Raw genomic sequence first — 16,101 nt, 5'->3', positions numbered from 1 at the left:
GCTGGGCTGTGCCCGGCACGGAAACGCGTACAACACGGGTAACAAAGGCGCACAGAGCCCTCGGGAGGCAGCCGCACGAATCGCGCCCGGCCGCCGGTACTGACAACCTCACCGCCCTCAGCAGGCACCGCCGCCGCCCGTGCGTCACCTCGCCCCTCCCCTCACCGCGGGGGCTGCCGGCGGTGGGGCGGGGCTGCCGCGGGCGCGTGCCCCGTCGCTGAGGTGACGGGGCGGAAGCAGCCGCTGCTCCGCGCGCCATTTTCAAACGGGAGGCTCGGCCTCGGTGAGGGGGGCTTTGCACCGGGGGAGCGCGGTGGCCGGTAAAGGAAGGAAGCGAGGGTGCTTCCGGTGGGGTCTGGCACGGCTGCTGGAGCAGCTCCGAGGAGAGCGCAGCGGTGAACAGCTTCCGTCTGTGCTGTCGCTGGGGAGCGCAGATTAGCCCGGGCAGCTTCCCCAGCGCCTGGCCTGCGCGCTGGTTGCAGCCCCCCTTCCCCGCTGGGGCTGCGTCTGTGCCGAAGCCCCGCTGAAACATCTCGGATAGTCCTTAGCGGCTCGTCCTGCAAGAATTTGCTTGTATGTCTGGTAAGACCGACCCGGACGGAGGGGGGGAAAAGAGTCAGGGACTGACAGGTCTTGTGTAGGTATAGTTTGGGGTTGCTGAAATGTCTGTAAAGCTTCCAGTCTGGCCAGATAGATAATGAGCAGGCTCATAAGCAATAGTGTTTTCTTGTGCTGTAATGAAAACCTATGGGTTCTGGCGACTTTAAAGAAGAAATGTGTTTTCTGGAGTGAGAGTTGTCTTTCTAATGGGCAAAGAGGTGACACTTTGTAGCAAACGTGGTGTCTGAATTTCTGGTCCGAAGTGAACTTCCAGCTAGCAAACTTGGAAACAGACGTTGTCAAAACAAGCAAACAAGCGCAGGCTCATTCGGTGAGGCTCGAAAACGATGCTGTAGTAACGGCGTTTCACCAGAGAGCCTCAGCGCCCATGGACTGATAGAGGCATGGGTGGGAGCGTTACCGTACTCAAGTGGTTTGCCCACTAGATGCCTTTTTTGCTTGGGTGGGAACAAACGTAGCTCTTCATAGCATAATGAGCTATGTGATCAGTAATTACAGGACAGGAACAGATGTTTTGGAGCATATTTTGTATGCATTTCAGAAAATAAATAAAAAAAAGCCTTTAGCATATCAGTTCTGAAGAATGGAAAATACACATTGGTATTTCCCACCAAGACTAGAAATTCCAGTTCGTAGTTCTTCGGTATTAAGATTATAGACTCAATAAAGAAATTGATTTCATAGCATATAAATTTGTCTGTGCTGATTTCTTTGTGTTCCATTGTTACCTAGGTAGTTTTACTTACGTAAACCTGAGTAAATTACTGCACTTACCCCAATTACTGCATTATGTTCTCCATGGCCAAGATGTGTCTTTGCTTTGCTTTTTTGTTATTACATTTTCTTATTGATAGCACAAGTATTGCATGTGGAACAGCTCTTAACCTACACTCATCATGAATTCTGCTGTATTGTTTTCAGACTGAAAGGAAGGCTTAATGTGCTGAAGCTTTTGTTTCATATTCCAGCTGTAATGGTTAGTCTAATACCTATAAACATTGCTTCTTTCACACAATTTCATGCAAATTGATTCTGTACTTACAGCATGAAGGGACTGGATTTGAAGTTCCATTGTTGCCCATGTCAATGTTCAATTTCAGTCATCAGTGAGCAGAAGGGAACAGTTCATGGGTGCTAAATATGTCTGTTTCATAAACACTTGGGTCTTGAAAAACTGCTTACAACTGCCCAGGCATGTCACAATGAAGCAGGTGAAAGCTGTTATCTTTAGCAGTCTTTGTGAACAAAGGAGGAACATGAAATATGGCTATTGGCTCTGAGTATCTCCTCTATGAACAACTGAAAGATGCACTCATTTAGATGTCTTGATAAACCCTTGTCTGGAAATGCTGACTGAAAGTACCACTTAATTTTCCCTTTTTGTTTGTTTATCTGATTTTGTGTTTTTCATCTAAAAGGGAAATTATATTTTCTTCCTTAGTGACACTAAATTACGTAAAATATTTAGGTAATGAATGATGTGAACTGTTTATGCAGCTAACAGCATGTCTCCTGGGAAATACCGAAGTTGTTAAGAGTGCTTTGCAGTACTTTGCAAATTTACAGGCAAATGTATAAGTTCAACATACCTTTTGTCATGACTCGGTTGTGGTTCACTAGACTATTAAGTTTCTTTGTAGGAAAGAATATTCTGGATTGAGTTGACTGAGTAAGAATGATGTAGAAGACTTGGATTTTCAAAAAGCTTTCGAGAAATTTCTTTGCCAAAGACTTTTAAGAAAGAAGGTCTCTTTCAGAAATGGAGAAAAGGTTGTTTAATAGCTCACTAAGTGGCTAAAAGAAAGGGTAGTAAGTATTACCTTGTGACTGTATGTGGTGAGAATGTGTAGAAAATTTTCTGCTGTGTAACACTGATCAGTGAGCTGAAAGAATGGGTTAAACAGCAAGGGACAAAATTTGCTCATTATATGGACATGCTAAGAGTAGTTTAAGAGCTACATGAGAATATTACTGGACTGAGTAATAAAGTGGGAGTTAAGGAACAGTGTTAATAAAGACAAAGTAATACACGTCATGGGCTCTAAAGTGGCAGTTACATCTCAGAAAGATGTTGGTATCACAGTGAATTCATCTAATTGTTGCTTTAGAGCAATCAGAAAGGCAAATGGTATGTTAGGAATCATTATGAATAGTGAAGGCTGCAGTAAAGAATCTTTATGGCTGCTGTATGGCTGCTCGGAGTGATCTCTGCCAGAAAAATCACGGGAAAAGGACAAGCTGTACAAACTACAAGTTTTTTAAAATAGATCTGCTAAAAATGCAATCATGAATAATTGAAAGCATTAGTAAGGAATGATCACTTGGTGTTGTCTTGCAATACAAATAATAAAAAAAAGGGGGGGGCATGTGCACGCACTCAATTTATGATACTATTTTCCAAACATACAGTTAAAATTGGAAAGTCATTGCTATAGACTATTCTGATGTAAAAGTGCAAGAGATTTAAGAAAACAGGCATATCTAAGAAAGGTCTATCAGCTACTATCATAATGATTGAAGTTCAGCATTAGGCCCACCAACTTCCTGCACTACAGGCATTAGAGAAGGGTATGTAGGAACAAGATGCAGCTTAGGGGGTATGTTTTTATAATCTTGCTGTAGCAATTGACAGAGATAGGGGGTATTGGGTCGGACTGATCTTGGATTCAGATGAATCAGTACAACAGTTTATATATTCATTCTATATTTCCAGAAACCCCAATTTTCCTGACTCACAATCTCGATGTGGTTAGTAGAAACAGCACTGTGTTTTCCAAAACACAACTTTTTAAATCAGGTCTGGTGGGTGATTTTAAACTAATTTAATCTTTTTAACTTATGTAGTTCTTCTAAGGAGATAATGGGCTCAAGAGTTATCCAGCTTACTTTTGTTGTGGTATGTTGCTGATGATGAGAAGAAACTTAACATGAGCCGGCAGTGTGCACTTGCAGTCCAGAAAGCCAACTGTATCCTGGGCCGCATCAAAAGGAGCGTGACCAGCAGGTCGAAGGAGGTGATCCTGCCCCTCCACTCTGCTCTCGTGAGACCTTACTTGGAGTATTGTGTGCAGTTCTGGTGTCCTCAACATAAAAAGTACATGGAGCTGTTGGAACAAGTCCAGAGGAGGGCCACGAGGACGATCAGGGGACTGGAGCACCTCCCGTATGAAGATAGGCTGAGGAAGTTGGGGCTGTTCAGCCTGGAGAAGAGAAGGCTGTGTGGAGACCTCATAGCAGCCTTCCAGTATCTGAAGGGGGCCTACAAGGATGCTGGAGAGGGACTCTTCATCAGGGACTGTAGTGACAGGACAAGGGGTAACGGGTTAAAACTTAAACAGGGGAAGTTTAGATTGGACATAAGGAGGAAGTTCTTTACTGTCAGGGTTTTGAGGCACTGGAATGGGTTGCCCAGGGAAGTTGTGAATGCTCCATCCCTGGTGGTGTTCAAGGCCGGGTTGGACAGAGCCTTGGGTGGGATGGTTTAGTGTGACGTGTCCCTGCCCATGGCAGGGGGGTTGGAACTGGGTGATCTTAAGGTCCTTTCCAACCCTAACTATTCTATGATTCAATTCTATAAGATGTATGCCTGAGACTAAATCTAGATACAGTAACACAATCACCATTTTCCTGAATTCAACACAGAATCCTCAGCATGAATGCAGAAATACCAAGGTCTCATCACTTTTAACCTTAATCTGTGGCTGCCAAAGGAGAATGAAGCATTTAGTGCACATTGTGCTGACTTCCACTTAGCACACTTACAGTTACCATTTAGTGAAACAAAGCGCACCTCCTCCTCCAGCCACTCCAGTACAATATATGTAAGGGATTGTTCTACATGATACTGCTTGGTTAATAGCTCAACATAAGCTCTTCAAGCAAATATTTTGGCAGTGCCTGGGACAGATGCTGTGCTCATAAGATGAGATTTTCTCTCAACCGTGGAGCAGTGCCTGGCAACCACAGTCCCGTTGTGAGACTTACCTGTAGTGTTTTGATATAGTAATATGAACTCTTACTTTCCAGTCTCAGTCAGTAGAAGAGCTTGCAGGTTTTCTCCTTTTCTTATTTGTAAATAATTTTGTTTTCCAATACTTGTATATATTTATTTAATGTATTTTTAAAATCAGAGGATTTTGAAACAGCATTGTTTAAATTATATCTATATTCTATCCCCTTTATATGAGATGCAAACAATGCTTCCTCAGATTGGTAGTTTGGCTGCTGAGGCCTTTACAGTCAGTAGGTTGATGCTGATACTTCTGAAGAATTGTGAGGGAAATTTAAAAAAAAAATAAATTACCTATTTTACAGATGTTTTCACATATTGAGGAGCATCAACATCAGTATTCCATTTCTTTTCTCATTCTATCTCTAAATCCAGAAGAACTTAACAATGTAAAAATTCTTCCTCCCTCAGGGGACATTGCAAAGCCAAAATTCTCATTTAGATCAAGCTGCAGAAGTGCTGCTCCAGCCCCTTTTAGATCAGATTAGTAATAAAAAGGTAGCTAGCCAGACAAATGAAGGGGAAAAAAAAAGGGGGGGGGCAAAAAAGCCTCTGATCCTTGAACTATATTTTCCAGACAATGATGCAGGTAGGACTGCAATACACTGGTGGTTCTTTCCTGTTTTCCCTCATAGAAAGATGTTCAAAGTTAATCTGTCTTTAAAGTTTGACATTTTTTATGCAGTTTTGCAAATGTCTAAGTACTGCATTGAAAACTTTGAAAGCAAGATTTATAAATGAAACTAAAAAGTATATGTGTTTTTTGAGAATAATCTGTCAGTTTGCATTGCAGAAGATACCTTCATGACCATCATTCAAAAAATCACTATCTACTTTTTAGTCTTTCCACAGAAACATCTTTTCACAGTTTGTTCTTACACACTGGCAAGAAAAAAATATCTTCATACTCTTAAGGTATTAGAAAAGAGAAAAGTGGTTGCCAAGACGACTATTTCTTTTAAAAGAAATATGTAAATATGTTTAAAACATTTTAGTTGCTGTATGATTCTCTTTTGGATTACTTAAATTTTAAGGACATACACACTGTATTTCCTGCAAAAAAAAAAAAAAAGTGGTTTTTGTTTTTTCCTTCCCCCCCATTATTTTTTTCTGTATTATTCCTTCTTTAAAGGATAAATGCTGTAACAGACAATCTTTTGCAGGTACCCTATTTTTCTTGACTGTGACAAAAGCTGCTTTGGAGGTGTATTTACAATGACTACATCCGCAGAACGAAGGTTCATTAATCTCAGGAAACGTCTAGATCAACTGGGCTATCGGCAACCGTTGGGAGTGGAGAGTTTACCTTTGGTGGAAAAGCTTTTCAGGTATTCAAAAGGAGATTCATTAAAAAATATAGTAATCCTATAGTAGGTGGTGTTTGATTTTTCACATATAAGGGAGCTCTTATGTAGCTTCTGATATCCATATAATACTAGTAAACTTCTGGCCTTTTTAATTCCTCAAGTTCTTCTGTGGTAAGTAGTGCTACAACTTACATAGTGCTTGGAGGGAAAAACTGTTTTGCCAATTTTGAATATCTCATTTTATGTAGAAATTAGAGTCTATTGAATTATCAGATGTAGACTCCTGATATGCTTTCTAAATATTTTTTTATATTTGTCCTGTCCTTTCCTATTTCCTTTTTTTAAAGTGAATAATTCCTGTCTTTCTGTTTTTCTTACATGACTGTTCTCTTTGCCTTTCTTTGAACCCATTTGTTCTATAGTTAATATGGTCTCAGGAAAAGAGTTTTGTTTCTCAGGTCACATTAAATACTTGCATCTGCAGTGTAAAGGCTGATAACAGTTCTAACATTCTGATGCTTCTTTATTCTAGTGACCTAGTTCATACAACTGAGAGCTTGCGCAGTGCAAAGTTATCTGCTGGAAAATCTGAAAAAGAGTGCAGCAATTATGATGCTATTTTGGAACCTTATAAAACAGAGAATGCTAAACTTACTAGGGAAAATAATGAGCTACATTTGGAAATATTAAAACTGAAAGAGCAATCTGATCGTTACGTTAAAGGTAATGTAGAAATTATGGATTTTTAAAATCCTTCTGTGCCAAAATAAAATTGTGGCCAAATCCTTCATCTGCAGATTCATTTATCTGTACTTATAAATGAGTGCAAGGGGTCGTTGACTTTGGTGCCTTTTATGAATTAAGGTTCATACAGATACATTTCTTTTGTAGTTAGAAGGCTTCTGAGGTACTGGAAATCATGCTTTAATCAAACATGAAAATGTTGTAACTTTTTGACATATACTTTCATACCTTTAATGCTACATTTTAATTTAAAATGAAATACTGCTGTTAAATGTGCCTTTATTCTACAGAGGGGGTTATTTGTATAATATATATAAATATATATTTTTCTGTGTAATATGTATATACATATGTATTTGTGTACACATATTTGAAAATTTCACATTCTGGAAGAATAATAGAGGATTCTCTTTATGCCTGTTTTGGTGGTACTAGGAAAAATAATAATGAATGAGAAAGATAGTATTGCTTTTTCTCTCTCCCTTGAAGATTTGAAAGCCTCCTTAAGGAGGGTTGAACATGAAACGTCTGACTTGAAATTTCTGAATAACCAATATATACATAAAATTAAAATGCTAGAAAAAGAGAACAAGGCCAAGACTGAAAAAATTCAGCAGCTTCAGGAGAAAAATCTTCAAGCAGTTGTGCAAACACCTGGTGAGTGTAAATAATCACAGATATTTTAAATCTTCTATGAGGTTTTTTTGGCTCTTCAGGACATAACCTATTTTTTACTTCTGGGAAGAGAAGTTACTACATCAAAATAACTATTCAATAGAGTAACATTTGGTTCTGAATGTATGCATCATGTATTTGGGACAAATTTGAATACAAAGTTAGATCTATGTAACCAGATCTAAAAGTAGCAAAATGCAAAGTATGTCTACAAACAAATATTACAAAAATATTTGTAATTATTTGAAAACTTATTTAAAGGATCTTTTGATAACTGAAATGTTTTGGATGTTACTTTCAGGTTTAATTTCTTTTTCCAGGGTTTCCTTTTTCTTCATTTTTCTTCAAGCTAATGGTAATAGTGAAAAATATTTTGTGAAATTTTGAAATTGTCTTTTTTCTTTCCAAGTCACAGAACTTCCTATGTCTTTTTGGCATCTAAGGGAAATTAATAGGTAGTTAGGTGAAATTAAAATTCCTCTCTATTTTTCCACACCTTTCTGCATTTCATGTGCTTCGCTTCACAGATGTTGTGTTACACTTTTGTCTGTCTTTCTGCATATTTGCCCCTTGGTCAGTAGTCTCCTGGGTTTTTTCTGTACTGTGCCATCAAACATTGTATGTTCTTATTTAATTGTGTGATGAAGAGTACTTGTTCCCTCTGGAAATAATACAATGTTTTGCTTTATTTTTAATACAGTTTTTCCATGCAAGCAAATAACCTCCTCTGCTTAATATGATATCCATTCACTCAAATGACAACAGGATAGAAGGTTGAAAAAAAAAATTACTAAACAATGCAGATGTTAGTTGAGTCATAAAATGGTTCTTAAATGTGGAAACAAAATTTCTTTTGTGATGTTTTAATTTAGCTCTTTTTAGTAAGGTAGATCACTAAAAGATTCAACAAGTTTGAACTGTGAAATATATAGGGTCTTACACACTGGGCAAAATTACTTATACTGAGCTTTGCATGTTTCCTTGTTATAAAACTGGACTTTGACAAAGTTGATACTAACCTGCAAGAATGGTGTTGTCTAGAATGTACAATTTTTATCAGCTTATTACTGTAAGAATTGGAATGGTGACACAAGCCAGTTGGGAAGCAGTGGGATATTTCATTTTGTATTAAAAGAAGACTTCCTTGCTTTAACTCCAAGTAACAGGTCATTGGGTTTGGGCTTTCAGGTGGCAGAAAAAGAAGCATTCCTTTCAGGCGTCAACGCATGCAGATAGACCAGCCTGTCCCCCCATCAGGTGTTAGTGCCTATCCAGTTCCCCAGCCAGAGGACCCTTACATTGCAGACCTTCTTCAGGTGGCTGATGATCGGTAATCTAAAGAACTTCTAAATTTTGAAGTATAGTTGTTAAATATCTGCAATGATTTTCCAGCCCTCAAACTCCTTCTTTCAGATTTGCCTCAAACAAACTGTATTTCATGATGTTTTAAGAGCTCTATAGTTCTTAAATAGGATTTTGCTCGGTGATTGACAGTGATACCTGTGACAGAGTTGCAATGGATATTTAATAAGCCGCTTATTTTCTTAAAGGTTTTCTCATAAGATTTCTCTACTGAATTTACTGTCATACCTATTTTTAGATTGGGTGTTCTGGAAAAAAGCTAGGTGTAATTAATGTTTTGCATAGGAATAAACTTATTTTTCCTATTTATTTTGGAAGACTAAAAGATTCTTCATTTTTGTAGTTCACTTCTGTATTTTACTTGGGTATTATGAAAGGCTCAAGTCAATTATTTTTTGTTACTAAGAATATATCTGTAAAGAGTTTACATATTAGGTTTTGGCAGTGGAGGTTCTGCAAGGGGTATTCTGTCTGAGAATAGACCAGTGGATACCCTGTGCTGGACACAAACAGTTCCAGTTGCTTCAAAGTAGACCCACCATGGATTACTTAGAATATATCTGTAAAGAGTTTACATATTAGGTTTTGGCAGCGGAGGTTCTGCAAGGGGTAGTCTGTCTGAGAATAGACCAGTGGATACCCTGTGCTGGACACAGACAGTTCCAGTTACTTCAAAATAGACCCACCATGGATCACAGGTGAGCCCAGCAACCATGCTGGTGGCTCCCCTCTGAAAATGTAATTAAGAAACAGTAAAAAAACCCAGTGCTGCACAGGAGGAGTAAGAAAAATATGAAACAACCCTGTGGACACCCAAGATCAATGAAAAAGGGTGAGGGCAGGAGGTGCTGTAGGCACTGGGGCAAAAGATTCCCCTGCAGTCCATGGAGACCATCTCTGTCCTCTCCATGGAGGACCCCCTGCTGAAGCAAGTGGATATGCCCAGAAGGAAGCTGCAGCCATAGGGGCACGCTCCTGGCTGATGGAGAGGAACCCATGCAGGAGCAGGTTTTCTGGCAGGAGCTATGGCTCATGAGGGACCTGCATTAGAGCGGTCTGTTCCGAAAGGATTGTGCTGTGTGGAGATGACCTGTGCTGGAGCAGTCTGTTCCTGAAGGATTGTACCACATAGAGATGATCGATGCTGGAGCAGTTTGTGAAGGATTTGTATCCCATGTGAGGGACCTCACACTGGAACAGGGGAACTGTGCAAGGAGGAAAGAGCAGCAAAGCCTCAGTGTTATGAAGTGTTCCGCAGCTCTCATTCCCCTTCCCTGCTGTACCACTTGAAGAAAGGGGAGATATAAAAGCTGGAGATGAAACAGTGAAGTTGAGCTTGGAATAAAGGAGGATGGGAGGAAGGAGTTTTTAGTTTGTCATTGTTTCTCATCATCAAACTCTGTATTTAACTGACGATAAATTAAATTAGTCTTCCGCAAGTTGAGTTTGTGTTGCTTGTGACAGTAATTGCTAAATGATCTCCCTGTCTTTATCTTGACCCATGAGCTTTTTCATTTATTTTTTCCCCCATCCTGTTGAGAGGGAGTGAGAAAGCAGCTGGGTGGGGGACAGGCAGCCAGCCAGTATGGCAGCCAATATATAGCCAATGGCTAATATTAATATCTTGTATGAACAGAGGCTTGTGGGGTTTTTTTGTGTGAAATATTTATGTTTAGGAGCAATGAGAAAATAATAATAGTGAATTGTTACATGCACATGATTCTTCCATGAGTCTGTCTATTACTACATTTCAGAATTCATGAACTTCAGTCAGAAGTAACAGAGCTACAGGAGAAACTGGAGATATCTGAACGTGGAATGAAAAATTATAGCAAACAGGTATGTTTACAGTTTGGGTTTTTTTTTTAATTATTATGTTGCTGTGGTAGCTGCTGCAATGGCTTTGATTATAATTTGTGTTTTAAGCTCATTGGGGAAGCATTGTTGGGCTTGTGAAATACAGTTATTCTAACTTGCCTATGTTGAGCTATTTCTCTCCTCTACTTTAGGAGACAGCAACAATGGTAAAATATTTGCCTACTGCTTTTGCTGATGATTTTGTGTATTAAAATTTCATTAAGTAAACTAAACTTGATGATCACAAGTAGAATTTGTTTATGTCCAAGGTTTTTTATTGCAGAAGCATTTACTGATCCAAAGTAGTAATTTGATCTGCAAATATCTGAGGACGATTTTTTCACTGTTTATACTGGTTATATTTTTTAAATTTTGGAAGTTATTTTATGAGCAACTGGTTTTATGAAAATCCAGTTACAGTGGGTTGATTAAATATGTATAATCTTTTATGTGAGGGAATTACTTTAATTGTTATATGTTATGTCTTTCAATATCTGTGGAGTAGTGGGCACCATCTTTTATTTTTTCGAATCTTCATTTTCTTTTTCCAGTATTCTCCATTTTCAGTGTTCCAATTATTTTGCTTTCAAAGAAATCACTTCTTATTTTCAGAAAAATCCAGAATTCAAAAAAAAGTGGATGTTAAAGATTAGGATTGCATTATTAAGTGCATATCTTTTTACTCAATGTTATATGGGTGTTTATTTGAACAGAGTTTCTAGTAAATGTTATAGAAGATACCAAATAATTTTTTTTTGTATTTGTTCTCTCAAAGGTTGAGCTCAGAGACAAAGAAATAGAGCGCCTTGTGCTAGCATTGGATGGTGGGCGTTCTCAGAAGATTATCTCTCTGGAATCAAGAAGTAAAAGTAATGAGAAGCTAATTGCTCATTTGAATTTGCAGGTAATAGATTTATTACTGTTGTGTAGCCAAAACTACAATACGAGCAGTCTAAAAAAACTCACGAAACTTCTAGCTCTTTAAAAAAAATCACTATTAGATGTAAACCCAGTTGATTTAACTTGCTTTGCTTTTTAGGTGTTAAAAGATGACTTGTTTTAAAAGTCTATTTGAATAATTTTGGTAAAGAATTCTATGAACTCATATCTGTATATAGTAATGTTAATCTAAAAGTAATCAGAAAATTTCTGTATGATACACTATTTTCACTAAGCTTGAAAATACTGGTTTTGTTCCCTGTACATACTGTTTTTGTTTCAGTACACTTCAGTACCCTTCAGAACCCTTGGTTCCCGTTAGTTTCTTATAAGGAGTAGTCCTGCAGATAGTCTCATCAGATAGTGGGGAATCTTCCTCATTTAATTGAAATTGTCTGCACTTTTATTCCAGCATAGACTTCAAGGAAAGGATAAACTTAGGATAAAGATGTTCATGCTTACTGTGCATGTTAACATGCATTCAATGTTGGTCTCAGAATGAGGATTTTTTAAAAAGTGTTACAAGAAAGGCTGTAATACAGATCGAGTAAAGCCTATGTCTGGATTTATACCATCAACTCTCTGTTTTTCCAACTGAAAACCAGAAGTTTTGTATGCTGATTGTGCACGATGTACAGTGGCAAGAGAGCTATGTTGGGGAGTTTATTAGCTTATGTTCAGTGCTGCAAAAATACAGAATGAGCTATGACTTGGAAGCAGTACAGCTGTGTTCAGTGATCCTGAATTAGTAAGTCATGCTGAACAGAAATTGATTGTACAGAGAGTGAGCCCAGAGCATAAAGCTGGTTTTGGGCCATCAGGACTATTTGCTTAGGTTCAGTGCCAATGCACCATTTTTATTCTCTGACAATAAATGGATGGATATCTGTATGTAGTAGTATTGATGGCTTGAGAGGGTCCTGACTTTCTTCAATTTCTACAGTAATACCTCTTATAAGTTCTGAGGAAAGCTCTGTGGAGATGGAAGTGAAGCACCTCTGTTATCTTGACTCTTTCAAGATACTCTAGACTCCTGGATAGTGTAAATTACTGTGTATGTTTTTTTATTGTTACTCTATATCACTGCCTATCTTCATTCTTAGGGAAAGGTACACTGCAAAAACAGTATCTGTAGAACAGGATTTCTGAGGATGTTGTGTTTAAGGTGCTGGGATATGTTGGGGGCAGGATAGTGTTTGTGAATCTATTTTAAAGCTTCACTTTCATGAAGGAGTAACAGTGAAACTAAGCCTAACAAATATACTACAAAGGTGGAGAAAAGAATGTGTCCTCATACCTTCTGAAATTTAGGAAGACTGAGTACATTGGGTCTACTAGACTGTTGCCCAAGACAGGTTTATGTACAGATCTCTGCTTTTGTTTTTTAGAATAAAGCTCAGGTTTTGCAAACTAGATAAAGAACAGTGTAGTAATGAATTCCTTCACCTTGCACCTTTTTAAAATCGTATTTTTTCATATTGATAAGCATTAAGTTCTAAAAATATAAAATCTTACCATTTTTAACAGGATGTCCCTTTTTTACTATGCATATACTGATGCTCTATTTCAGAAGACTGGGAAGAACTCTTGCTCCATAGTTTAACAATAAAGATTAATGTTTTAATGAAACATATATTTCAGGTTGAATATCTTCAACAAAGAAAGAAAGAACTTGAAAATCGCATTGAAGACCTCTTGGACACTAAACAAAATGTGACTAGTGAGGTAGTGCATTTAAGCAATAAGAATGAAGAACTGTGTCAAGAACTGAATGAAATAGACCACTTAGCACAGCAGTTGGAAAGACACAAGGAAATCGTGCTGGAGACTGCAGATAAGGAAATTGGAGAAGCAAAGGTAATCACTAATGTGTTACAGTGTGAAGACTCTGCTCAGCTCTTAGGTGTCTTTATATCTTTTAATTGCAACAAATGACCTATTTGCTTGTAAAGAAAGATTAAAGAGCTTTTTTTCCCAATTTATTTTTTTATTATACAGAATTTCTTACTAGAAGTTGGTTAATCACAGCAATTTTGTCTCTTTACCGTATTAGATGGTAAGAGTTTAGTTAAGCATTCTGTCTTCTTTCTTCTGTTAGCTTAGTATGAAATAAAATTCTCAGGTCCTTAAAACTGTTGATAGGTAAATAGATATTTGCAACAGTGATGTCTATGTTTGGAGGCTTTTTTTTCTATGAGGAGTTATGCAATGATTTATTTAATTGTGCTTCAAAAGAGCATGGTGTGTATGCACAAGTATTTTGTGCTTTCAGTTTTTAGGAGCTTTACAATTTAAAATTTGGCAGATTAAAAGTAACTATATTTGTTACAAAAATATTCTGTTTCCTTCATTTTTTGTAACAAAGGAATTGTCATCTTGAATATGTAACTTTTAACATATAGGTTAATTTTGGTTGATAGAAAGAAATTGAAAGAAAACATAATGAAATACAGGATCTTGAAGAAACAATAACAAGGCTTAAATCAGTAAGTAAAAATACTTTCGGTTCTTTTTTGTAGCATTGTTGTCATACTGTCATCCACATGATTATTGTATTTATTATAAAAAATATCAGTTTAACAATTAGCAAGAAAACTTTCATGGTATCCCAAAATTATATTTTAATAAATTCCTAATTAATAAATGAAAGAGCTAAAGAAGCTACATCATACTGCTGCAAAAATAAACTGCAGGAACTGTTAGGTGGTATGGTTGACTATGTCCTTATTGTACATTTCCTTATTTCTGCTATCTGAAGTTGTAATTCCCATGACATCAGAATTTTTTTACCACAAACAACTTATGACATCCTGGAGCATTTTTTTCATTTAAAAGCTACTTTGTCTCTTAATTGCTATGTGAGTAATTGTGTAATACTTGGCTCACTCAAACAAAGCATAGTAGCCCACATGAAAAACATGAGTATTGTCAATTCCTTGAAGACCAAACTCTTTCTAGCATATAGCAAGTTATGTAATAGTTGAGTACTGTGCTTTGGTTTAGTATTTCTAGTGAACTTGAAAATACAAAAATACTTAAAGGCACCAGATTATAAGAAAGACATGACAAATAACATTTGATTAGCTGCAGGGATGGGTCGACTGAGATACCATATCATGATGTACTTCAACACCAGCAGTTTTACTAAATGTCATTAAAAAATTATTCTTTCCTTGAGTTTTTCCTTCTTTTCACATTTGCATCCCACTGTCCTGCTGGTTGGTTTCTTGACTTAAACAAGGGTTAATCTTGTTTGTTTTGATACTGATTGCAAACTGTGTCAAAACTAATGCTTGCTTTGATGTAACAAAAAGTAGTATAAAAACACACTGATGGCCTTTATCAAATGTTAAAGCAGAAAACATCTAGGTTAATCAGAAGTAAACAGTGTTGAATATTAAAAATGTAACAAAATGTTAATTTTTTTTTTTCAAATATATCTATTGGCACTTCTAAGTTTTGTAATAATGCTTCTTACTTCAGGAGCTGTGCTCATGTCGTAGGGAGAATGAGAGACTGAGTGAAGAGCTCTTTGGAAAAACAGATGATAAAGAGAATCTTGAAGTCTTATTAAACCAGCTTGAACAAGAGAAACAAAGGCTGACAGAAAAAACAGAGAACTTAGAAATAAAAGGTGAATCATCACATGTAGATTCCTGTAAATTATCTTCCTGTGATATTTGAAATAGAAAAACTTACCTAGCTAAGAGATAGCTAATAATAGTCTTGATATATGTAAATTAAAAGAAGACTGTTAAGTCTTCAGTCAGAGTTGAAGCAAAAACATTTGTCACAGGAGGGTGTTTTCATTCTAAATGTGAGAACTGAAAAAGCTGATCTTTTTACTATGTTCCCACTGGACAGCCTAATGCTATGGCAGTTTCATAAAAAATAATTTCTTTTATGCAATACTGGCTTTATTTGCTGTCTTTCTGAGCGAATGAAGTCAGACTGTGTTCCTTGAGAGCTTTATCCAGTTGGATCTACAAAACCTCCAGGGATGGAGATTCCACATCTGTAAGCAGCCCATTCCAATGTTTGTTTATCTTCAGAGTAAACGGTTTTTTTATTGCTTGTAACTGTCTTTAGCAATTAATCACCATTGTTCCTTGTTTACCTGCTGTGCACCTCTGAACTGGCTCCATGTTATCCATAACACCCCTCTTAGTATTGTCACTTCTGCTCTTGGGTCCCCAGCTCCTGTCCAGGCTGAACAATCAGAGTTCTTTCAGCCATTCTCCACAGGGCAAGTATTCTTCTCCATAACCAGCTTGGAGGGCCTCCCTTGGACTCACCGAAGTTTATCAACATCTTATGCTAGCGGGGAACAAAACTGAATACAGTATTGTAAATAGAATCTAATGAGTGCAAAGTAAAGGGTAATAATCACATTCCTCGGTCTGTGTCTTCATTGATACAGCCCAATATGCTGTTAGGCCTCTAGCAGATGTAGAGCATGCTACTCATGTTTAGCCTACTGTCAACCATGACTCCTGCATACTTTTCAGCGGATTGCTGCACAAATGGTTAGGCCATCCCAAATGGACATGTCATGAGGCTCTTACACAGATGCTTTTATTTCTTTTT

At 37.5% G+C, this 16,101-nt stretch overlaps 1 protein-coding gene across 7 annotated transcripts in view; it reads left to right on the top strand.

Moving 5' to 3' along the window:
* The first annotated feature begins 250 nt into the window (after positions 1-250).
* The window catches only part of CEP135 (centrosomal protein 135), a 37,796-nt gene continuing 21,945 nt past the window's right edge, over positions 251-16,101 (top strand). Inside the window, exons 1-10 of one of the 7 annotated variants that reach the window (XM_065697006.1) lie at positions 251-582; positions 5,794-5,958; positions 6,470-6,660; positions 7,171-7,338; positions 8,545-8,686; positions 10,473-10,557; positions 11,351-11,479; positions 13,156-13,371; positions 13,935-14,000; positions 14,998-15,148. In XM_065697006.1, the coding sequence (XP_065553078.1) occupies positions 5,846-5,958; positions 6,470-6,660; positions 7,171-7,338; positions 8,545-8,686; positions 10,473-10,557; positions 11,351-11,479; positions 13,156-13,371; positions 13,935-14,000; positions 14,998-15,148 (1,261 nt within the window). In that variant the 5' untranslated portion in view covers positions 251-582; positions 5,794-5,845. Of the gene's footprint in view, positions 583-618; positions 932-5,410; positions 5,546-5,793; positions 5,959-6,469; positions 6,661-7,170; positions 7,339-8,544; positions 8,687-10,472; positions 10,558-11,350; positions 11,480-13,155; positions 13,372-13,934; positions 14,001-14,997; positions 15,149-16,101 lie in introns of those variants that run through there. The other 6 variants (XM_065696998.1, XM_065696963.1, XM_065696988.1 and 3 more) reach the window with 6 other exon arrangements.

This window comes from Lathamus discolor, chromosome 1, assembly GCF_037157495.1.
Source record: "Lathamus discolor isolate bLatDis1 chromosome 1, bLatDis1.hap1, whole genome shotgun sequence".
Taxonomy (NCBI): Eukaryota; Metazoa; Chordata; class Aves; order Psittaciformes; family Psittacidae; genus Lathamus; species Lathamus discolor.
Note: the sequence above shows the minus strand (reverse complement) of the source record. Positions and strands in the feature narration are given on the sequence as shown.